General features: G+C 43.7%; 1 protein-coding gene across 1 annotated transcript in view; it reads right to left on the bottom strand.

The window, feature by feature from the left end:
- Window positions 1–22,465, bottom strand: part of PEX14 (peroxisomal biogenesis factor 14) — a 62,912-nt gene extending 40,447 nt beyond the window's left edge. The window contains exons 1-2 of the mRNA XM_005427723.2: window positions 22,445–22,465; window positions 22,003–22,050 (exon numbers count right to left, since the gene is read on the bottom strand). Coding sequence (XP_005427780.1) covers window positions 22,003–22,050; window positions 22,445–22,465 — 69 coding nt within the window. The remainder of the gene's footprint in view (window positions 1–22,002; window positions 22,051–22,444) is intronic.
- Window positions 22,466–25,617: the final 3,152 nt, after the last annotated feature.

The raw sequence follows: 25,617 nt of genomic DNA, 5'->3' as shown, positions 1-25,617 counted from the left end.
CAGAGCCCCAAATTAAGTGTTTTCACTCAGTGGAAATGAAATGTTTTGCAAGATGAAACAGAAAGAAAATTGAGGTTTTAGGTAATTACTAGTTGGCATTTACATATCACAGGCTGGTTCAACACCTATTCATTTTCCTCTTTTATTTTCAATTTTTTAAAATTGCTCATTAAAACGAACACATGACAGGGACGGGGGGAAAAATTGCTCTTCCTCTTTTTCCTGAGGACTACAAAATCCAGATCTACTTTAAATACATTTATCTATAATTATCACATACAAAAAAGCCTTACTTAATTTACATGAATAGGGTGACCAAAAAAAAAATTTAAAAAAATTATGAAAGCCAGGAAAAAACGCATGTGAGCTGTCAGTGTGTTGTGCCTGCGGAGTGCCGGGGCCAGGCTGGAGCGAGCAGCGATGGAGCAGCTGAGATCCCCGGTGTTCTGCCACCCCGCTGCCATCCATCCCACCCTGCAGCTCAGCTGGCACACCGCGCTCTCGGCTGCCTTCCTCCCCTTCAGCACACTCTCCCCTCATCTCTGCTATTCCCACTACAAAGAAGTGACTCCACACAGTCCCTGCTTTCAACTTCTTTGTTCCAGGAGCTACTCCACACTTCCTCCAGCTGCTCCTGAAGGCGTGACCTTTCCACCTCCTTCATTCACACAGAATGAGTCTTTCCTCACATAACCTCACCACTTCCAGGGATCCTGCTCTGCAGCTCCAATCACGCTTACACGCTCTCAGCTCGGTGCATTCTCCGCTCAGGTTCCCTTTGTTCAATTAAATACATCTATCCCATGCAAAGCCCTTCATTTTCCTGCACCCTTCAGCTTTTCCCTTAATTTCAACCTTGTGAAAGTCTCATTTAACCCCACACAATGCATTTTAGGATACAATTTGTATGAAAAATGCTATATAAAATAAAGTTTTATTGTATCATATGTTAAGGACATAAAACATCCTGGATAGAAGTGTACAGGAGCTGACATGATAGACTAATATATTTTAAGGTCTATTGTGTAAATATGTATTTAGGGAATTCTAAAGCATGGTATTATTGACCCAAGTCTCTCTTAAAACACATTGATATATGGAGTAAAAACCCTTATGAAAAGTAGCAACTTCATCTGTGCAGTAGTCACCTTTCAAAGTGAAATATTTGTCATCTTCATTTTTTTATAATTCAATTGAGAACACAGTGGACATCTTGACAAAATTCCTGTCTTTTTAAGAGGAATAATATTCAGCTAAACTTACATGCATAAATCTAAAAAGAACCAGAAAGTTTTACATGTACATTAAAAGAAACATATAATAACTATTTTAATTTGCAGAGAAAATGTGCTAGATAGGTATTTTTTTACTTCAGAAATACACCTGCAAATGAAACTTCATAACATCAGGCTTAACACAATAAAAACTGTTACAGGGAAGTGATAAATGCTGGAAAAACAAGAAATATGAGCAGAAGAGCAAACTAAATGTATTAAACTGATAATGCAGCCATAATAAATTTAACCAGTGAGCAGCATGAACCTTTTTTCTAGAGTTCTAACATTTTAACTTTTTATTGAAGAGAAATCACGTCACTTTCGGAGGGAAAATAAACTTTAAAAATCCCTTTTTGTGCTTCTGCCTAAGCTGAAGCTGCAGGCTGCCTGCATCGCCAGTACCACCAAAGAAGGAATTGCAGCGAGATGAGCAGGGTGGGGTGCGGGGGTATCGCCTGCAGTCCAACTGGCAGCAATCATTTGAAGTTGTGTTTACACGAGGAGGGTGGGACAGGGACTGAGAGCCGAGCTGTGTCTCACGGCGCAGGTGACAGAGCTGGAGAGCCACGACAAGGTCACCAAACGGACCCCACGGGACCCATGAGAGACGCCAGGCAGGCGCTCAAAGCTCAGGAAAGAGAATCAGCTTTTTATCACTTTCCATGACAGTACCCAATTTCCACAACTTGCTTCTCTCCCTCTTGCAGGAGGAAGCTTAGGGATCACTGGGGCCGTGCTGTAAAATTAATGCTGTTTGAGCTCAGTCTCTCCAAAGGAATGCGGCAACCTAGTGCCCAAGATGCTCACTACAGCACAACTAGGGCCAGACCCTGGCTCCACAACTGAAAAAAATGTGTGATCCAGGTTCCAGGGGAGCAGATGACAGCATCTCCAACTCTCACCTTCCTCACTCCTCTCTCTATCCCTGTTGCCATCACTGCAGAGCTCGAACACAGCAGCTTTCAAAAGAAATCCCTTTCACCCTGTTCCCTTCACATGTGTAGAATGTAAAAACCAATGAAGCTGTAATTTATTACATTTTCATTCTTTTAACTGCAGGGCAGACAAGGACTGCAGGACATTCATTCACATGATAGGGAGCTGGAGAATGATGTGGGGATAGAAGTCTGTGTCACACCTAACAATTGTGCCCCACTACTTAAAATCACTATTGAATGGGAGACTCCAGAAAGCTGAATCAAGCAGAGATGCACCAGAATACGAGCACTGTTCACACTTACTCAGATCCTTCTAATTCCACAGTCAAGGGACTGGACAAAACCAGTAATACATTGGTTTAGATTTAGTCCAAGAGGATTGAAAGTAGAACCCATCTGCAGAAGAAGCTATAAAGATGTTTTAGACTGAAAAGACTCAAATGACAAGAAAAAACAGCAAGTTACTATTCCTCAAACCTCCTATTTCAAGAACCCCATTTCACAGAATTTTTAAATCATAGGAAATGTAGAATAGAGAAGGAATTTTTTCTTTTGGCAATAAACCCCCAAACAATTAGGGCTGAAGTTGGGGGGCTGTGATGACATTAGGACAAGGAAGATCTGAAGGACAGAATAAATATAGGAGATACTGGAGGAAACTAACTATCTGATCATCAGAATCTAACACACAAAAGGTTTCATGTTGAAAACATTAAAGAAGCTGGAAATCGTGACAGGTGCACAATAAATCATGCAAACCCCAGCAGTTGGGAAGAAACAGCAAAAGGAGACGGACTTAAAATACTGTAAGACCTTTTTGTAAATTTATTTCTTTACTTAGAGCTCTTTGGGACAAAAATGGTCTATTTCCTCTGCATTTGCACAGTGCCTGGTGCTGGTCTGCAAGTGGCCTCCTTAACATTTATTACAACACAAATAATAATAAAGACTGAGCAGACCATGCACTTTGTTCCTGCTGTTAATTGCCCCATTAAGGGAAAAACGAAGTAAGGGGCAAGAAGCCTGATTGGCCAGAGCTGCCCCGTCTGTGGGGACTGCAAGTGGAATAATTTTATAGATTCAAAAGCAGCTGCGTCCCTTGTCTTTGTCCAGTTCTCAGCAGAAGGGAGCTCCCATCACACAATTCCTCCTGCAAATCCAGCAACTTGCATGACCAGCCCCAAAAGCAACTGAGCTTCCTTGTCAATTCTTAGGTTGCTTCCTCTATAACAGGGGTGAAACACAGTAAAATAGCAAACAAGGAACATTTCCATGGTAGCTGTCCAGACCATAAATATTCTGCAAACAATGGGCCCACTTCATTTTCCCCTGGGGTCAATCTAGCATTGTTCATGGATGTTACATTCACTGCTTAAAGAAACAAAGCACAGAAGTGTCAGGACACATCCAGGATGCTGCTCAACCTATACAGCACTGTGCATATCAAAAAATTTTGTGTACCAGAAAATCCAGCGTACTGATCACCTACTCTTCTTTCTCACAACACCTGAGTAAGATCCCACCATCCTAAACCGAGTTAAAACATGCAAGAGAATTAATTCTATGGAGAATTAAACTGACGTCTGTGTGCTTGTCCCAAATTCCTACACAAAAATTTGGGTCCAGAGCAGGAAGGCCTGAAAAATCAGAGACAGTTCAAAACAGCACTTCTACTGGGTTTTATTTTTCTTAAACCTTGGCACAGCCAGCACATGTCAGGGACTATTATAATTATGCTCTTTATGTGCTGAAAAATTAATAAACAATTACTCACTTCAGGAAAAAAAAAGAAAGCAGCCATTTCCTTGACAAATGCTGCAGAAAGCATCAACAATCTCTCTGAAATCTGGGTCCACAGCAGGGAATTAACACCAAGGGAGGAACGGCCACTGCTGCTATAGACTGGAACGACTGGAAACCCGAGGCTGTAATGCAGTTTTCAGGAGCCTGCACCTGATCCAAAGGAGCTACAAAGCATTTTTATATCTTTGTAACAGAAAAAAAAAAGTACGTTCAGTCTTTAATGCTGCTTTGGCTCAAGTACAGATCGGTCAATCAATTTCTATCAAGCCACAGAGTCCAAAATTCAGTGTTTGAAATGCACTAGTTTCAGTCCCTCTAGGGCCAAAAGGGCTTCTACACTGCCTTCGTGGCTGGAAAACCTCTGCTGTGGTAGGAAGTCAAGCTCACCTTCCCGGGAAACCATGAGAAAGATTAAAAAAACCCACTTTCCTGAATAAATGAATGAGACAGCAAACATCTGGGACCTTGATAAATTCTCATAGAAATTTATTTACAGCCTAAATTTTGACTAAAATCTGCCATTCAGTAAGTTCCTCACTAAAATACTGGCAAGTACTGTATTAACTTCCTTGAGAATCCATAGGGAACTTGGCACACTTGCACTGAAGGGCCTCCAATATTCTTTTAAAAATTAAATAAGCTAAATAAATCCCATATATCCCTTCTTAAGCAGACCCACACTACAGTCTTCTCCCCACCTTAAATCAATGGTAACCCAATTCAAATGCCTTAGAGCTCTGTCTGAGAACTAGTGGAGAGATCAACGCTTTTTATCTTAAGGATTATGGATCACTCCCTGGGTGACTAACACACCCAGCAGCCCATTAGAACCACCACAAAGGGCAGCTGCTCCTCCTCCCACCCCTCTGACTTGAGAAAGCAGCATATAAAACTTCACCCCTTCACGTTGCAGTTCTTTGCCTGCCTGCCTGCCTTGTTTCATACTCTAAACACACCAAGATTTATTAACCTTTACAGTAAAAACAAATAAAATGATGATGAAGTAAAAACACTGTGATGTAAGGGCTGCAGCTAGCACCGTTTATCTGTGGAAATCCAATTAGTGCTCAAGTGGCAGAGATACCTGGAAAAGTGCTCACAATCGAATCAAAAAAAGATACAAAAACATTAACCTGATGGCTAAAAACTCCACATTTAAACATTTAAAGTAATAAGGGTGCTTTTATTGAGTATTTTCTATATTTCATTAGGTCCCAAATTGACGAGGAACCCCAGAGATGCATTTCCTGGGCTTTTGGATCCTTAGATCCAATGCTTGACTTTGTTGCTGGTGTTGTAAAACACAGAGAGTGTTTCTTGCTAGAACAGCAAACTTCTTTTGCAGTAGAAACTACAGCAACAACTGCACATCCAGGAAATGCTGGAAAGCCTACGAGGATATTCTTTGATCTGAGACATTCATCCTGTACTCACCATGATGTGAGCAGAAATGTTGTTGCTGTTGTCTGAATTACTTCTGCATGTAGGAATATCTGAATTTACCCACACTGTTGTGATCTACCAGAAACAACTTCCCTCAAAGCCATGGCCCCTGTCCCTTGGCTGAGAAAGGGGCCACACTGATGAGATGGTTGCTGGAAAGAAAAGTACCCACTGCACACCTTGATGGGCTCGGAAAAGGAGATGCAAACGGAATAAATAGATCAGGCAAGCCCCCAGCAGCAGGGCCCTCAGATTAGGTCTGATTACAAGACTTACAGAAAAAGCACACAGCACAACATCCCTGCTGTGCCCTCTGAATACTGTGACTCTGCTGCTTTCTGCCAGCATTAAAGTCACTTAAATTTATTAAAAGAGGAATCAGGAGAGAGTCACTGTCAATGAACAGAAGAGCAAACTTCTGAGTAAGAAGCTCTCTAAAAGCACAGAAGCGGAGTCAATAATATTTCACAATTTTGGGAACATCTAATAGAACCTTCCCCACAGGTTAGCTTATGGCAGAACATTGCAATTGCCCCCAGCACAGATTTCTGTGCACTGCTCTTAGGCTGCACAGAGGAGCTGAATATACACATCCTGAACTAACTGCATTAAATGCAAAATAAAATGCACTGAAATTCCATTCCAAGGTGAATTAACTGCGTTAAAAGGAGCAAACGTCCTTATAGTTTATACAGAAAAATAGGTTTTATTTTGTATTTTTCCATCTATTCTTAAAAGTCCAAAGTCTTTATCACCTTCGCAGGGATATTTCATGACACATCACTGTCAGGATTTTTATTTAATGCTAATCCTTCACTTACTTTCTTTGTAATATGAATCCATTGCTCAGAAATAAATGTAAGACTCAAGAATATCATATGAACAACTTGAGCTGTACTGGGTACCAGAAAAATAGTTATTTCCTGACTTTACTGTTTCCCTGGGCTGCCACTCCAACTCAAATATTCTGAACAGACTGGCCATATTTGTGGTATTGCCTTTCTGCAGAGAATATTCATGAATTAGCTTTCATATGCCACAGAGTGCAACTTGTCTTTAGGGAGAAATTTCTACATCTCTTTAACTTTTGTGCTTGTAGCAAATTACAAAGAGGAATATGATACCCAGAATTTGAATGGTGAAATATAAATGCTTATAAAATGTTTAACATAAAAAAATTGAAGAAAAAAATCCTGTATCAAACAGATCCAACACAGCAACATTTAGATTCCCCTCCTCTCCATCCCCTGTAACCAACAGGGTGAAAATCAGTGGTGAGAGACCTCCTGCTCTTGTCTGGAGTATAAAGAGTCCTGGTTTATTATTCTGCATTTGCATGTGGCAGCAAATGTGTAAATGTTTTAATAATACAAAAATCCCAATAGAGTGGAGGAGGAGGATATGAAAGAAAGAAATACAAGGACATTTACCTTCTTGAGAGTGAGATAGAAAGGAAAAGAGAGAAGGAAGATGACATGATAAGGGACAAAGCAAGCTTTTCTGGGGTATATCTGGAAAAAGCTAAAAGAGAAATCATTAGGAAGCCCATAGTGCATCTACAGTGATACAGTGCGGATCAATTCATTTAACACTGCCCTGTACATTTACAGAAAAGTACTTTTGATATAATAAAGGTTCATAAACACACAGAAATTGGGTTAGACCTGTTTCAAATTCCTGCCAAACAATGGTTCAGAAAAATGAAGCTCTATTTTAATTAGCTCGACTCAAGAGTGATTTGATAACAGCAGATGCTGTCTGGATGCTTTCAGCTTGATGGGCTCCACATACATGAACTTAAGAGTGGCTTTGATGCAATTAGGTATCTCTCTCCCCTTTAACATGTGTTAAGCTGAACCAATGGCTTGTGTCTATTTAATGTCTTGAACTAGAGGGATATTGACACTCCTCATCATTCTTCTCCAAAAGAGAGGAGCTAAAGTGAAGAGAAGCGGCTTATTTGGGGCTTACCCACAGTTCCAGCAACTTGAGGACAGAGAGGAACAGGCATCAGTTCACTGCTCATAATGTAATATCAAGATCTTAACATTAGGTCTGTTTCTACCAAAAAACAGATTTCCTGGCATGTCATATTTACAGGCTTGGTTAGTCCCAGTCAAAAAACCTGCCCTGTCAATTGCTGCTTCAACTCATGTCCTTTTCTGTAAAAACAAGAAGGATTCAATACTAGTTCCATACATCCCTTTCAGTCCTATATTCCAAAAGATACTCCATAGACACACTGCACCATTAGAGTGATTTCCATGCAGTCATGGTACTGCTGTCCACTGCTTCCTTTTAGAGACAACTTCTACTCCTGGATATATTTGTGCATTGACACCTCAGAGGCCCCTTTCCCTTTCTGAAGAGATGTACCTACCTCACTCTGCAGCCAGAAAGCACAGGCATTAGCTAAAGGACACATGCAACATAGGAGCTGCTTTAATGCATCAGGGACAAGGCTAATAGGAGGTCTTGATTTGTTAATTATCTGTCAGTTTGTCACAGCTGGGCTGCAAGGAGTGGGTGAGGGGGAATCTTCCTGCTTGGTTCTTTCTCTAAATGCTGAATTAGGCTGTCAAAACCTTCATCCCACCACAAGATGCTGTGAAAAGAAGAGCCAGACTATCCTTTTCTTCCTCCTTTACCCAGCAGGATATGCTGCTTCAGATGTCCTACCCTCCCACCATGACTGCAGAAATGTATATTGCATATAGAAAATGACCTTCACACCACCACACCGTGCCCCATTTAGTCAAGGGACATTAGCAGACCTGAGCAGGATAAATCAGAGAGGAAATCCCAGTGCCAGGGGAGCACACAGGAGGCATTTATTTCATAAGGAGCCCTAAAATTGCTACCTGCTTGAATCAGCAATTTCCAAGCAGGGTTTTGGAAGGCAGAAGGCCTGGCCCCTGTGAGAGTAGACAGATAGATATATATGGAGTTACAGAGATAAAAAGGTGGAGTAGTGTCAAGATTCCCTTTCTTCTTACATCTCTGCCCCACGTAATCCTCTAAGTAGGGGGAAAAGTTCAGGCTGTGAAATGGGATAATGTATGGAATACCCCCATGGAGACAAAGCTAGTAAAGCAGAAAGCAGGCTGTGATACAGCAGTAGAATTTACCATAAATGCTTATACCTCCTAAATCCAGCTAAACATGGCTGTTAAGCCATGAGAGCCCAGGGAGATCCCCACCCACTCCTCTGCTTTCCCTGCAGGCCACGTCCAGAGCATCCCATCACTCGAGTCCTTTCCTCAGCAGGATTATGAAAAATCCCCTGCAGGAGCTTCCCACATCCAAGAGACACACCCCTTCCTACCACCAGCGACGCTGCGCCCTTGCAGGTGTGGGAGGCTTGAGGTTTATTCCCTTTCACAGGGGCACTGCCTGCTCGAGGTATTCAGGTCTGCCTTTGTACAGGTGATCAGAGCTACAAACTCACCAGAACTGGACACAACGACCATGAACATTCCTCATTTCAACAGTTCAAAAAAGGTGTCTTAACATTTGTATATTTTACACATAGGACCCGAGGAGCACATACATATGGTCAGCACACAAGTCGAATTCTCAGAACAGTTTTCTTCTGTGCACCATCTCCTATAGTTGGAAAAACTGGTGCTTTTCATCTTTTGATCATTTTCTAGTCCGATCCACCCATCACTATACAGCACACCAGCTGAAAGGACAGAAGAAAACCCACAGCTTCCTTGATTATTTAGTCCTGAGCACTAAACTAATGATACATTTTGCACAGACAGTCCTACCTTCCCCAGGTGGGGTCTATTGAGAAATCCACTGGGGACAAAATAACTGTCTCTGTTTCATCAGGTGAAGTGAATAGATCCATTTCAGGCAATATTTCCAGAACTTAACCCCAGAAAATAAAATTTGCTAAAGCACTACTTCTCAAAATTTATGCAAGCTTGACTCCCTTTTTCACTCATTTATTGTGGTGGCTCATCCCACATTCCTCAGCTGAGATGGCATCAAGTTCCTTCAGGAAAATAAGAGTTACTGAAGTAAATGCTACCTCTTCAAACTAGGAGGAACAGAGCCCCAAATAGTAATTACAAGTAGAAAGCTGTTTACTGGAGAGTGACTTTGTGATTTCCTTTGAAGCCTTTGCATCCCTTTGGAGTTCTAACCTAAGTTTGAGAAATTCTGCTTTAAGGAACTATAAAGAGACACAGCACTGGTGATGACAGTGTGATGACACAGCATTGCTCCCCACCCTACACCTACATAAGAGTTCAGGAGCAATTTCCCAGCAGGTCCTGGTGGCACCAGCCCCTCTGCCCCACAGTGATACAGGCTCCTGGGTGCTGGGGTGATGCTGGAGATAACAACCCAGCAGCATTGATAATACAACCAATGCAGCAGTCAGCATTAATTATCCCAAACTACTATAGGGCAAGGCCTGTGTTTCTTAAAACATCTGTCTCTCAATCTTCTGGTCTTTAATAAAATCACCCTCCCAGCCATAGGGTGTAACTGGAATTGTACATACACATGTGCATGCAAAAACAAATACATAACGAGACATTCAGGTCCTCATTAAAAAATGGAATAAATAAGAATTCACTAAGGAATTCTGCCCAGGTCTGACTTCCAGATCTGGTTTTGCTGCATTCTTGCCCACAGCCTGAAGAGCTCTGGGTGCCTCCCTCTCCAGCTGCACCATCCTCTTCAAATTCAGACTTCTTGCACCTATAATTACTAGGTGCTCTGTGCCAGGCTCCTTTAATTAACCAACCCAACTCTTCTCCCTTTGGGATCAGACTAAGCTCTTTTTTATTAGATCCATCATTAGCTCCATCAGTATCTAGGCCTGAACACGATACCTTACACCACTCCACGAGTGGGGCTGTAGGGTGCAAATGACCTCCAAAGCACCTGCCTGCAGGAGAGGCAAGAAAAGCAAGGCTATGAACCCAGAAAAAGTGGCATGAGGGGTGGATACAACACCTTCCAAATTTTAAGTACATCAGCAAAAACAACACAGCTCAAAATCTTCAGGAAAATGCATTGTATGTGGGGACCTCGGTGTTCCTGTTAGGTGCTTCTGCAGTGCAGAAGGTGGTTCAATCCATAGAGCAGAGGAGCAGGAACAGAATAAATCTCCTTATTTGTCATTACACTGGAGCCAACCTTCTGATTTTCAGGGCTTCAAGAAAGGGCCAAGCATTCCTGGAGTGCACTACCTCCCCAAGCCTCACTCTCTCCAACTGACAGTCTTACCAACTTTCATTCTCTGAAGCTGTTTCACCTACAGCTGTTTCTGGTTTTTTTCACAGAAAAAACCAAAATGTCAAAGTGCGCCCTGGCCTTTTGGGGACCCTGAGATGTTCTGTACGAAGTGCTCGTGCACGTGGTAGGGAGAGAACAGCAGGTGGAAAGCAGGAGAGCTGGTAGTGCCCTGGGATTTCTTGGGACAGGCGGTCACTGCAGCTGCACAGCCTGACTTCCCCAGAGAGTTTTCTCAAGGAGAAGCCAGCCATCGATCTCGGGACACACAACTTCCAGGACCGTTCCTTATCTCAGAACAGCTTCTGCCACGAATTCCTGAATGCGCTTTAATGTTTAAATTATTAAATGCATTAATGTATTTACATTATTCAAGTCGTATGTGCATTTTTCTAAGATAATTTATGTATAAGAGCTTGAATGTCCATGACTGTTAATGTCTACAACCCTTCCTGTTCATTATTGATTCTGGAAGGAAAAAAAAAAAGGCAGTGTTTTAATGCCTTATTTTTAATGTATTAAGAGTCTGAATAAGTGCATTCTCTTTTTTCTTTTGTAATTTCATAATTTAAGTAGTGCATTTATTAAACTGACACAGTATGAATTGTGGTGAAGTCTGGCACAGGTCCATGCTGCCAACGCAGCCCAACCGACCATCACGCTACTCTGCAAATCAAGCACAAGCTCAGCTCCTCTTACTCCAGCTTCTACTCCCTACCTGAAATCAGAAGGGACGCAGACTATAAAGTCTTTTTAAAACACATTTTCTTTGCTATTTACATGGCTTTTCTCTGACATCTCCTTTTAAGTTGGTGGATTTTTTGTATGTTATTGATGAATCATTTGAATGCAAACCTGAATTTTCAATGAGTTTTGACACACATAGTACAGCTTAAAAATGTCTACAGTACCTTTTAATCCCTGTAGTTCCCAAGCTCTTAAGAAATCTAAACCGAATATAATTTTGTTTCTAGACCAGAGTTGTCACATCATAAATCCAAAAATTTGCTCACAGGTTAATGTTCACAGGCAAATTACATACAGAAATCAGGTTATCGCCACTGCTGAAACACAGTCACTTCCAGAGCAGAATGCAGAGCTATTCAGCAGTAGCTGCCCATCCTGTGTGGCATTTTGGGACACGAATGCTACAGCAGGCAACAGAAACTGCAAGGAAAAAAGTCAGCTAACACACAACAGAGCCACCTCCACTCACTCCACCCACACTTAAATGCTGTGTATGGACATGCACTTTATATATAAATTATGTGTAAATGCCTTGGATGTTTATAGCCAAAAATACTACTTCCAAAGTCCAGTTTTTACTGCCACACAAATCCACTGCCAGCCGAGCCTACACAGAGCAACAGTGACACCCGATGGCTTTCAGCTTAACCTTGGGACACAATTCCCTGGGAGGAGAATCCAGGGGCTCCATTCCCTCTGCCGACGTGGTGGCCCCAACTCCAATCACCTATCAGAGCAACTCATCAAGGAGCTGAGCTGCAGAGAGATAAAACTTGCTGTACGTAGGCACTGTATGTAATTAAGAGTGTGCATAAGTTTCACAGTACATTCTGCATAATTACAGCCCTGCCTGGCACCGCTGCCAGTGCGAGCATGAACACACACGCACACACATAATGTATGCACAATATTGTGCATATGGACTTGGGAAAAGACAGGGAACAGTGAAAGTTGCTGGCTGTTGTTTTAAGAGCTGACTCTGCCATTTCTAAGGTTAAGTTTGTGTTTTTTTGCTACTCATTACCATTCTTTAACTGTTACAATTTATATCAGCATATAATGTTAAATAATTACAGGGAGCGGAGCTCACTCTAGCGAGGATATAAATGCGCTGTGGGATTCTACAGATTTAAACAAATAACACTCACAGCAGGGGGTGAGCAGATGAATTAGCATTAATATCCTGCCTGGGAGATCCCAGTGCAGTGTTATGGCTTAAATACAGATCTTTTCTGTAACAGTCAATATGACAGCTACTACCAATACAGCCCAGCACATCCACCAGTCAATATACAGCTGCAGCTGAAAGAATGCCCTCATAATAATCCATACAGCAGCCAGTTAAAATAAATAATTTCCCTTTAACAGTCCATATCGCAGCCAACTGCATTAAAACCTTCCCTTTTAAGGTCTATACAATAGTCAGCTAAATGGAAAAATTGGCATCCTTCTTGGCAGCTTCAGAGGGAAGTCAGGCACGGAATGGGTGAGAGACTGAGCTCTCCTCGGGTCTCCTGGGACTGAGGGGCGTCCCCCTGTGTCCTGGGGGGGAATCCTGCTCTGCTGCTGTCACAGCTTCAGTGAGAGGACAATTTTAGCCTCCAAAGCCACTGCTTCACTGTCTTTCACAAGCAAGTACATTTACTTTAAAACAATAAAGACCAAAAGCTATTTCTTTCCTGACAGGAATAAGGAATCAGACCACAGCTGGCCAGCAGTAGCCAGCACACAGATGTGTGTTTCCTCAGAGTTAAGATGATGTGCTTTCTCTAGCACTTTAACCACTAGAGAGATATCCCATCTCAGCCTAAAAGCAGAACCCAAAGCTCTCTGTTTTAAATCAGTAGCTGCTTTTTCACTCTCTAACAAGAAGCAACAGGCTGAGGTAGGCTGAGAGTCTGCCTCCCTTGGACTGCAGCACAGCCCTTCATTGTGCAACAGCAATTGCAAAAGACCATAATATAAATCATGACAGACATGGTTACAAAGCACCCAAATCTGAGAACTGAACTGGAGGAAAACCCATGGCCATGACAAATTCTGTCACAAGGCCACTTCACACTTACAGTCAAATCTTTATCCTGGTACCACTCTACTGGTAAATCCACACTTGAGATTAACTGACCTGCAAAACAAACCTGCAGAACTTCAACAAATTACAATACTTCTTGAGGCAAATTAAGAAGTAAAACACAAAAAAAAAGTCATAAAGCACTTAATACTGAGCTTAGAGTTTAAAAACTGCTGTACAAGCAGTGATAAATCTCTAGAAAATTAAATGTGTAATTATTTTCATATTTTCCATACTGCTACAAGATTTTACCAATAGAGAATTTTGGCACTAAAATAGTATACTTGCTACCTTGCTTTAAATGAAAGGAGATAGATGACAATTTTGTTAGAAATAGAAATGATAAAGCAGGAGTTGCATTTATTTTTTAAAACTCCACAAATTCAAAACATCTGACTGCTTCCTTTTTAAGAAACTTGTCCCTTCGGGTATATATTAAAAAACATAAACATAAACCAGGGGCCTACAATCCCACCAGATGTTTAGCACCTGGAGCCTTTTCAAGCAATTGATTAATAAAGTAATTTTTTTTCAGGTAACAGGAAAAAATTGTGTCTAAAATCTTTCACATTTTCAATGCTGTAATTCTACTTCAGATTTGAAGGGAAGACAGCAGCAACAAACTCATTACAGCTTATAGCCTCCCAAATTAAAAATAAATACACACCACCCCTACTCCAGAAGTCATGGTTTGAAGCTTTGACCATATTTTGCAAAATGACAGTTATTAAAAACAACAAACATGCATCACTGTGAGTCATCTGGTTTCCAACTTCTGAGTCAAAAGGGGCTGATTCCACACAAACTGAAACCTGGCTCTCCGAGGACTCGCATGTCTAACGATTTGTATCTCTGCACCACAGCTTCAGAACAGGATGTGGAAGAAAAGAATGAAAAGGAGGGAGAAAGGGGAGGGGAGGGGAAGAGAAAAAAACACTTTTTACTGGTCCCAGTGTCACTGCAAATAAAGACCACGTCAAGATTTAAACCATAATAATGGAAAGGCTATAAGGTCCCTGCTATAATGTTTCCTCTGATATTCCCTTTCATAAATGTTCTCTTTATGCTGCATGCTTGGCAATAATACATGTAACGTTTGTGAGCCAGCCCGCTGGGGAAGCTGCAGCATATGAAGCCTCACACAGCACACATCAGAAGCCAGGCAGTTCATTTACCAGTTCCACAACTTTCCTTCACTCACCCATCATCTTCAGGAGAAGGCAACAAACCTGAGGAGACAGCTCATATAAAGCAACCTCCAAATATGTTTGGATGGAAAGAGATGTGTGTGTGCCAATGCATGGACACGCAGCTGCCTCCTCCTCCAGGGGGAACCTTCCTGAGTTCCCACTCCTGCAAGGACAGGCAGGACCCCAAACCCACCCACAGCCCTGCCTGGGATCGGTGCCACCTGAGCTTCCTCTTGGCACACAGGGGAAGGAGCCATTCCCTTCAGGGAGCTCAGCTCTGCTTCCCAGAAGGAATGGCCTTCAGCAGCCTAAGGCACCCGCGTGCCTGGAGGGGAAGTCAGCACCACCCAGAAGAATTTCGGCTGGAATCCCATGGGGCAACAGTACTGAACTTCCCAAGGGACCTGATTCCTCTGCTTTGAGGCCTACTGGGTGTTTGGCAGCTGAGCATTAGACTGGAAGCTAAATCCATCTTTATGGAATTGTGGCAACCTGAGTCAAGAAAGGGGTTTTCAAAAACACAGTGTTGGGGGGCCGGGGGCAGGCTCATCTCAGTCTTGTCTGTAATTCTCAATCACTGCACAGAAAGTATTTATATCCTGTTGGCAGCATGTGCAACCAATGCGACTCCCTGTGTCAGAGCTGTCAATTATGGGCTTGACTTATGAGGAAAGATTAAATGAGCTAAATATGTAGAGCTTGGCTAAGAGATCAGGATGGGGGTGGGGGGAAGGAGAAATGATGTGATAACTGTCTGCAAACATCTGAGGGGTGCAGATGCTTAAGGAGGAAAGGAAACACTTAGGATGGCACACAAAACAAACAGAAGCAAGCTGGAAGACACAGGAAATTCTCACTGTATAGCTGGGAATCTCCATTGCAGCAAGATGTCCTCTACTGTTGAACTGTATCCCAAGGAATACCGTCACTCAGGCCATTCAGATGCCTGACAAAACACCACAACACTGACAGCCAAGGAGAATTCTGCTATAACCAGAAGATGAAACAAGTAGCGTAAAGAAGTGGCACTTATTGTGAGAGCCCTCTCTTGCTTCTCTCCAGCTGTAAAATCATTTTACTAAAAAGCCATGCATATTTTCTTTGTTATTTTTCCAGACTGACACTTGTGGAAGTGTGTTACAGGGTGACAGCTGGGAAGAGGACACGGTTTGTACAATGTAACAGAGAGAGGTGCTATGTAAATGTGCACACAAAACAAACACAAATAAACAAACCCAAAAATTGTCAGGCTGTTTGCAAAGATTTGCAATGCAAGTGACATATGGAGAAATACAAGAAATACGAAAAGCAGTGAAAATTCCTTCTAAAGTATGATGGTTAGGGACTCCAAATCCAAGATTTACACCAGCTCTCAACTTCCTGGTTTGGCAAATCTTGGTTGTGAAGGTGCTGACATCAGAAGAATCTGAAGAATGTACTCCTGTGTGCTGTAGAGAAAGTTCTTTCAGGTTCTTGAATATTCTGCCTTTTGTGCCCCTGCTACCTCATTTTAATGTGATGAACATATCTGAGGCACAACAAAGATGCCCCAGACATGGCAAATGTTTTCAAACAGCATGATCTCCCAGGTAAAAGTAGGAGAAGAAGACCAAGAAGGAAGGAGGAAGGCAAGAAATGAGGGAAGTTATCCCACACAGGCAGCTATAATCTCATATGGATCCCAGGCTGATTCCAGACTGGTTTTGATTGCAGTAGCAATGACTGCAGTGCCTGGGCAGAAGGAGTCCAATTCTCTGGTGGTGTTAGAGGCAGGAGAGGAATTAACAATCTCTGGCAACATTTTTCAGAGTAGGAATTTAATACTGTGGAGTCAAGAGGCACTCCAAAGAACAAGTTCCTCCACAAAGTTATTTCAAGAAGCTAAAAACAGAGTCAGTCACTCTGGTGAGGTTCCTCAGCTGGTCCCTCCTCTCCTCAAGCACACAGAACTGTGGGCAATTGCTGCCCTCTACAAGCTGCTCTGCACATAGCAAAGCTCCCACATCTGGAGCAGGAATGATGCCTGCATCCCACCTTGATCCCACAGCATTCCCAGGGCAGGTACCTCTCTGCTGTGCCCCCCTGCCATCAGCTGGGGTGCACACAGCAAAGTGCTCCCAGTCCTCCTGCCAGCTGAGCAAAGCAGGACATGAGCTGTAAAATACTGTTTGTAGGTGTAGCACATTCAGACCCTGAAAACATCACACGAACACAAAAATTTGGTTTTTTCCAGGGGAAAATACCAAGTGTTAAGTATTTCCTAACTGTGTGCCACTGTGTTTTTCCAGTGTCTCAAAGCATTGTAACTTCCATTTTACCTTCAGTGAGAGACCTGGGATCTCTGGAAGTCAAATCATACCTAATATTATAGAAGACTCTAACCTAACTCCCTGAACTTTATTTTCCTTGCGTGTTCATAAAGAACAACTTAGTGTATTACAACTATTTTATAACCATTTTAAAAGTCTTCTGGCCAGTGATGTTGGTTTGCCTGAAAAGCAAGTAGAAATTGCTTTCAGAGCTTTCCTGCACAAGTGCACAAAAAAGATCATGAGGTACCAAGTCATGCCCCTGTCAGTGACAGACTGTCCCTGTCCTGGGTGTGCTGCCTCATCCACCACTCTGAAGTGTCATTTAAACTTTTCCACTGAGCTCAAATGGGCAGTTTAACTTGGTATGACAGTGTTTCTTTAACTACGCTCAGTGAGTCAAATTGTATCTGTGTGCTTGGAGCACATTAATATATTTCTCTAAATCAACAGAGTAAAAGGAATCGACAGATTAAGCAAGTGCACTTTGCATGAACGACAAAAGAAGTCAATAAACACCCAGAAGAAAGAGAGAAAAACAGACAAAACCCAATAATCTTGAACTTATCAGAAGGTCAAACACAAGAGAGCTCTGCTTAGTAAACCACAGAGCTCTCTTTGCAGCAAACCAAAGGTTATTGTGCATGGCAGTCACACACCCCTGACTCCTTGCTCGTGGCCCAATAAACCCAAAATCTGCAGAGGAATTGCCCTCCACAGCCTGGTGGAACTGCTGGCCAGCACCTGCAGGGCCTCCCCAAACCATCTGCAGCACCAGCACACACGAGGCTCCCGCCCGGGCGGAAGGTCCTGGAGCTGAGGTCTCTGTCCCACTCCTGCTGACAGCGGTAAATTACCCTGACTAATGTTTCCCTGGGGGCTGTAAGTTAGTTGCCTACTGACTCTGGCTGTCTGGAAATCCCCTCTGGATAGATTTACCTTTAGAGAATCATTCAGTGTACGCCACCACTAGGAACAAACCCATTGTGGCAGACGGAAAATTTGTACAGTAAATAGGTATAAATCTTGTCTTAAACAACAAAGGGTGGGGAAATGGAAAACAAAGTGTGGTGGGGAGTAACATTAACTAATATGAACCCCAACAAGCTCTCTCAAATCTTGTGACATAAATCTGTAGCCTCTCCTCATTCCAACCACTCATGGTTTTGTTCAAATGGTAAAGACAACAGTATTTGTTAGACTCAGTCTCCAGTAACTTCTAGTGACAACAGTTAGAGCTAAAAGTAAAATCTCAATTGCAAAGCTCCTTTCTCAGAAACCTAAATGAAATTTTCTGTACTCACACTCTACTTGAAAGGAAGCTTAACAGAACAGATAAGGTGTAAAATGAGACAATAAACCAGGAAGGATTTAATAATTCTACTGTCTGTCACTCACTGCAATGTACCATCTGATGTTTGCACAAAAAGGGGAGTTAAAAGTGCTCTGGCCATTATCCTGACCCTTAAATATTTGAAAATCAATTCAACAAAGGGTGGGGAAAAGCCACGAGGGCTCCAGCACATTCCAACAAACTCTACACTAATTGCTATAGAGGCAGCAGTAATTCTTGTTAACTTGTACCTTTCGACAGCCTGTAAAAACAGGAATAAAATGTCCACATTTCAGTGTTAACTGCTCTCCTCTGCAGCAAGAAACAGAAAGAAACAGAACATGCTAAAAATAAAAGAAGAAAAATTAAATAATCTGCAAAAGAATCCTGACCCAGGGATTCTGTAATTTAGTAAGCAACCAAGAGAGTGTTTTATATTTACAACCATACTTTCATATTTACAACTAGTACTTCTTCCAGATACCAAGCAGCAGCTAGGGAATGAATGTGTTTTGTACAGAAAAAAAAACCCAAACAAACAAACAGCACATCAAAAGGCCTCACTGACAACTCTCCTTCCTTAGGTTCTCCCTCCAGCCCAGGTTCCCATTGGAGACTCTTCCAGGCACAACCTTCAGAGCTGTAATGTAGGCTACAGCAAGTTGGGCAGAAAGCAAAGGCCAACAGCAAAAACATTCAAGGTCTTGAAAACACCTCAAAAGCAGCACAGGATGGTTAAAAAGCTACAAGACTCTGCTAGCAATGAAACAGAACAAGCTAAACAGATGATTTGAATACATTCTGGAGAGACATTAGACCAAGGAAACAGATTCCTGATGTAAAGGGCATTTTCTACTGGTTTAACCTCACAGAAAGAGTTTGTCCTATGTAGTTACATCCTTTGCACATCCAGGACTTTGAGTGGCTGTAAAAAGACAAACCTATTCCAATTCCACAAGTGTTCAGAGGCTTATCAGAGGTGGCTGCTCCAAGCAGCAGGGGATGCAGCAGTGCTCTCTGATAAGCCGGGCTCAAGGAGAAGCTGATCCCGCGCTGGCGATGACAAACGTGGCTGTAAACAGCAGCAGAGCGAGATGCTGACACTCTGTGAACACAAGGTTACACTTCCCACTAGGAGCTACACGGCAGATTTTAATGGGCCACGACCGACAGCGGGGGAAATGAGTGTCCGCTGTGCTGCAGGAATTATGGCTGTGCCAGCCCTCCCACCCCTGCCACTGCCACTGCCACTGTCACTGCTCTGACACAGTGACCTCCTGCTGGGGAGGGCTTTTCAGCTGGGACTCCTTACTGTAAGGACACTGGCTAACTCAGGGGACTAATGGCATGAGTGTGGAGTCTGTTATCTCCAGTTTTGTTGGCTCAGAATATCAAAAGTGACTGGGAGAAAGAGCAGTTTGGATTGTGACATGAGTTTGTAGGGCTGCATTCTGAAGGCCTCTGTAGGGCCATAAACCATCACAAGGTGCCCTGGAGAACCCAAATGCAGGACACAATGTGATGTGTCAGACTGCTACAGGACCTTGGAGAATGCTGAAGTCCTTGTGCAAACAGCTAGGTATCCTGGCTTCTCCTGGGGTCCTGTTGAAAGCAGCAGGCTGTAGGCAGGGGTACAGGGTAGGCAGAAGTCAGTGTCCCTGTGCACAGGGCAAGATGCTGCATTTAGCACCTTGCGGGATAGTGTCCAGTAGAATCACAAATCCTGTACAAAGCCAGCTTGAGACTGTAACAACAGTCTGTCTGCTGATACAATGCAAAGTGTTTCAATTCTATTGCTTTCTCATTCTTGTGTGCTACTGTGATCCAAACAGGTCAGTCCTGTGAAGCACTGAATCCTTCCACTCACCAATAAAGTCAAACAGGGTGAGGGGGTGCAGAGCAGGAGTTGGTCATGAGACTCTTTCCTCCCTCTCTGGACTCTCCAGCTGCTCACCACCAAAGGTGAAGTCCAGGATGACGCCCCCAGCACAGAGCCCCCCATGGAGCCCACTGCTGGATCTGTGCCAGGGCTCTCTGGTGTTTCCGTAAACACTTTTATGACACGGCACCATGTGCCTCGGGTCTGGTTTATGGGCCAGGATCTCCTGCCTGTGTGGAAGGGAGCCTGCACGATCCTGGCCACAGGGAAGCCACAGCAGGATGGTGGAAGTCAGGTCATCTGGCTCACAGACCTCAACTGCTCATTTAATAAGGCATCTACAGAGGAGCAGATGGAAGCAATACTGACTCCTAAACAAATGTGAACTCCTAAACAGACGTGACAAAGACTGTAAGAGTTTATTATTTTTTAAAAGTTAATGAAAAAATAAGAAGGAAATCTCCACCTTTCAGAGGGCTCTAATTAGCTCACGTGCCAGACTCACCATCGTAAGAATAAAGTTTATCTTGGAGTTCTTTAAGTGTATAAATAATTTTATGTTGTAAGAATTTCCACCCAAACAGAAAGATATTCAATTGCTATACACTTCCTCTGAGCAATTCTGCAGTCATATATACAGTAAGAAATTAATTATATCTAAGGTAATGTTAGAATCTGCCTTGAGAAAGAACAAGCTGTTGACCAGCACAACTTTTCTCAGTTCACAGTCTTTACTCACATCTCTCTTTTTTAAAAAATCATCTCCTAGGTTCTCTAGGTCAGAGTTACTTGGTAAAAATACTTTGATGTGGCCAGTGTCAGAAGTACTTGAGTGTTCTTCCTGCAAATAGCTATGATCAACAAATGAAAGCAGCAGAAGAAATTTTGGCTGACAGGAAGGAAGGAAGGAAGGAAGGACGGAAGGAAGGAAGGAAGGAAGGACGGAAGGAAGGAAGGAAGGAAGGACGGAAGGAAGGAAGGAAGGAAGGACGGAAGGAAGGAAGGAAGGAAGGACGGAAGGAAGGAAGGAAGGAAGGACGGAAGGAAGGAAGGAAGGAAGGACGGAAGGAAGGAAGGAAGGAAGGACGGAAGGAAGGAAGGAAGGAAGGACGGAAGGAAGGAAGGAAGGAAGGACGGAAGGAAGGAAGGAAGGAAGGACGGAAGGAAGGAAGGAAGGAAACCCCAAGGTTGTAAAATCCACATACTGCAGCTCCAGGAGTAGTGGCTCACTTCCCACTCTGCATCACCATAAAAGAGCAAACAAAACAGGGTTCTCTGAGTTATCCTCATACTCAAAAAATCCCAGGGCCCTTTCCAAAATGCTTCTAGAGTAAAAACATTGGATTACATGCACTGCCAGCTGACAAACATTTCTAAGCTCACTCTGAGTGCCTCTGAATATAAAGACAGCTTGAATGAGGTCTCTGAGCAGCAGAGGGGTTTTTGTAAGAGTACAGCACATGAATCTGTTGTACAGGGCATTCCTCAGACTCTTTCCTAAAGAGGCTCTGGACAAGAGCACATCCTGAGACAGGCCACGGCCCAGGTGACCCACATCTAACCCAGGCTCACTGGAGGTGGTGGCCACAGCTCAGAATTCAGAGGTGTGAACAGCATGGCCACCCGAGGCAGTTTACACCGTTTCCACAGAGCACCAACTCCTCAGAAAAGCAAAACAAAGGCTGGAAAATGATGCGGCAAAGAGAACAACTCATGTGTTATCAACAAGGAATTCTCTGGTGCTTCTCGGGGAACTTACCAGCGGCTCCCGAGACGCGGCGTTCTCAGTCGCAGGGCAGGAGCCAGCCTGTGAAGCAGAAAAAGAGTGAGGTCACATTGCCACCCGATGGGCACCGCCAGAAACGCTCATCCTGTGAGCAGCATTCAGGCAGGCACATTTGTCTGTGCTATCAGCAGCAGTTCTGCGGAGGACTGAACACGAAAAGGTCAGAACCACAGCAAAATGTATTAATTGCCCCTTTAAAACAAGGGAATTAACAGAATCTGCAGAAGTGATTTTAGAGAGTCAGCAGCGAGAGCTGGCAAGGCTCCTGAGAGATGGCATGAGAGTAGTGGGGACACAAACACAAATCTTTAAATACTTCTCTCCCATCTCCAGGGTCCACTAATGCATCCTTTGTTTTCTGAACCGTTCTTCTAAAGATTTCTAAATAACCATGATTTACCTAAACCTCACAAACTGCCAGCAGCACCAGGACCATCCTTGCTTCCCACACATAATGAAGAGATGAAGTTTTGTCCTCCAATTCTATTCCTCATTTTTAGGCATACATCTCACCTTCCAAGTATCGCAATATTTATTTGTCCCATTTGCAAAATACACAAATACAATATAGATAAAATAAGTATTTACCACAAGAGGGTGCCAGAAACTCAAATATATTGCAACTCATCTGCATCCAGACAAGGATCATCACCAGGACACAGCCAGACCTCACAGGTGGGCAGGGATTCTCTGGGATCACTTGCCATAACCTCTGTCTGGGAGGGAGGGAGGAAGGAAGGAAGGACCCTCCACTGAATTCATATCCTCAGGAAATTCCCACAGCAAAGTATTTGGCACTGAAGAAACACCGATAGCCAAGACAAATCTGAAATTGCTTATCCTTTTCACAGGCTACACCATCATCTTCCTTTTCTCTTTCTTTTACTATTAAAGACAGTAACAGAGAGACAGGATCTTTTCTTTTGTTTATTTTTAGTAAAGATATTGCTAAAGACCCAAGGAACATGCCTTCCAAACAAAACAAAGTATTTTAAAATCTCTGGTAGAAATATTTATTGCCTTTAGAACATAATTCTATCTACGTAAACGATTTCATTTGAGCTGCAGTACTCCCCTCTCCCCACACTGCTTGAGGCAATATATTAATTCATGAGAATGAGAAAATTAAACTAAGAAAAACAGATAATAAGCCATAAGACATCTGACACTCCCCTTTCAGCATCTAAATTAACTTGATTTGTAATAGGAAACATGATGGGGCCCAAACATAAACATGTTAAGTGAGGCAGTGCCACTACTCACTGTCTCATGTTGAAAGCTTGGCAGTAAATAAGCAAACATCACCAGGGGCAGAAAGCAAATATTTTATCAAATTCTCTAAACGTTTAGAGTGCAATGGAGACAGCTTTCCACAAGCATTGGTAACAGTGTCAAACCTGCAATGGCTGTGTAAGAGGAGCAGTGTTTACATTCTGTGAGACTTGTAAAGATATTTTCACTGATTTGTTTAATTCCAAAACTGTCCCCTTGAAAAGTCACCCACGGTACTATAGGTCCTTCAATCACATCCCCTTTTTCCAGGCGAAGCTGTAAGACTCAAATTCCATCCAAGCCCCCAGAATGTGCGAGCACTGAACACTTCTCAGAGTTCTGGCCGAGGAATGTGCACCAGTGTGAGACCCCCAAGAGATGCTAAAGAGTCACAGAATCACACAACAGTTGGGGTTGAAGGGACCTTAAAGATAATCCCATTCCAACCCCCTGCCACGGGCTGGGACACCTTCTACAAGATGAGGACACCTGTCCCCAGCAGGCACGGCCAGCCTGGGGCAGCAGGAGCGGCACACGAGGGGAAGGAGGGGGTGGAGAGCAGCTCCTGGGGCGTGCCAGGGCTCAGGGGCAGCAGGGCTGAGGGGCAGGGCTGGACATGGGGCTCCTGCCCAGTGCCCTGCCCAGGGGCTGGACCAGGGACTCCTGACCAGTGCCCTGCCCAGTGCCCTGCCCAGCAGCCAGACCAGGGACTCCTCACATGCCAGATGCAGGACAGACACCAAAAGGGGTGTGAGTATCTCGTTCTGGCCTGAGGATCCAGCACTGCTGCACGCAATGAGACAGAACTTGGCTCTTCATCTTTACCTTTAATACCCAGAGCGTTTTGGGCTACATTTATAAGGTTAAAAAGCAAGGCTCTCCCATTTCCAAACATGGAACCTTATTTTGAGGTAAAGCAACATAAATAAATGGTGGGGTTTAGTGTGCAGTGGGAAAACACAATATCCAAACTCAAAGGACCTGAATGTTTTTAGGCAACCACATTTGCCAATTAACCAGATTTCTTTCTCAGAAACTGCCAGCCCTGCAGACTGCCCAGGTGCCTTATGGACTCACAGACTGTTTCAGGTTTCCTCATTCTGGAAGCATTCACCTGAAGTGTGAGGGATGGGCTGTAATGCCTGCACCTCAGACTGGGGCTGACAAAAACATCTGGGTGATGCAAAGCTGCCCTGCCTCCTGTGAGTTTGGTAACTTGGCCTTTCACAACCCAGATCTGTGCTGGTTGGCCAAGAGTACTGATTTTATGTAACTTATTTCTATTTCAGTTTAGTTCAATAGCCTTCCCTACAAACTCAGCCTCCTCAGTCCAAAATAAGGGGATCAACAGAGAGGTTCATGGAGATTTTGCCAAACGGGGACAGATTTGAGTGACTGTCCATAACAGTGTGTCGCTGGCAGGCTGCTCTGTGTTCTTCCCAGCTGCCCACACAGCCAGACCTTTCCCCTCCTGCTGCTGCAGCGGGGCCCTGGGGGCACTGAAAGGACTTTTCCAAATCCCACTGGCAGCACACACTCAGGAACCTGTCTGGGACGGTGGTGAGATGCCAGAGCTCCAGGAGGGCACGGAATTTGAGGTGGGTTGAGCCTGCAGTGAAATACAAGTGACTGGATCATGAACAGGACAGTGTGAGAGAGAGGAAGCCTACACTCTATACATCTACATCACATCTATGCTAGAGTCACAGAACGCAGCTGGGAAGAGGCCTTCAAGAAAACAAGAATATACATTATATAGAACTCCATCACGCTTCTGTTTTTTCCTCTGGCTCCCCCATTCATGTCCCAGTTCAAAAATATCTTGAGCTTTTAGTGTTTCTTGTGCACTCAAACCAGTGAATTTACATTTCTCTTTTGCTCTTCCCATTCAGGTTTGTCCTTTTCTGCTCTTGGCTCAAGGATTTCCTTCCATCCCTCGCATTTGCAAGGCATAGACGATATTTTCGTCTAACTAGCCACAGAATTACAGAATAGTCTGAGTTGGAAGGGACCCACAAGGATCATCGAGTCCAACTCTTACCCTGCACAGGGTTCCACAGACTTTTAGAACCCAGCTGTACACTGTCTCCTTTCTCTCTGGCCGTGTTTGTATTTATTCTTCTCCAATTCGAGTGCTTGACGAGTTTCATACACAAACCCTCAATGCCAGCACGCCTGTGCCCTGGGCCCGGCCTGCACACCCTTCAGCCAGCCCCGCACAGCCCCTGCTCGCCCGGGGCGCGGGTCCCGGGTGCAGCCCCGAGCCCGCGGTGCCGGGGCGGGTCCCGGAGCCCCGGCCCGGCCCGGCCCGGCCCG

The sequence above is a fragment of the Geospiza fortis genome, unplaced genomic scaffold (assembly GCF_000277835.1).
Source record: "Geospiza fortis unplaced genomic scaffold, GeoFor_1.0 scaffold662, whole genome shotgun sequence".
Lineage (NCBI taxonomy): Eukaryota > Metazoa > Chordata > Aves > Passeriformes > Thraupidae > Geospiza > Geospiza fortis.
The sequence above is the reverse complement of the archived record's forward strand: the minus strand, read 5'-3'. Positions and strand labels throughout refer to the sequence as shown.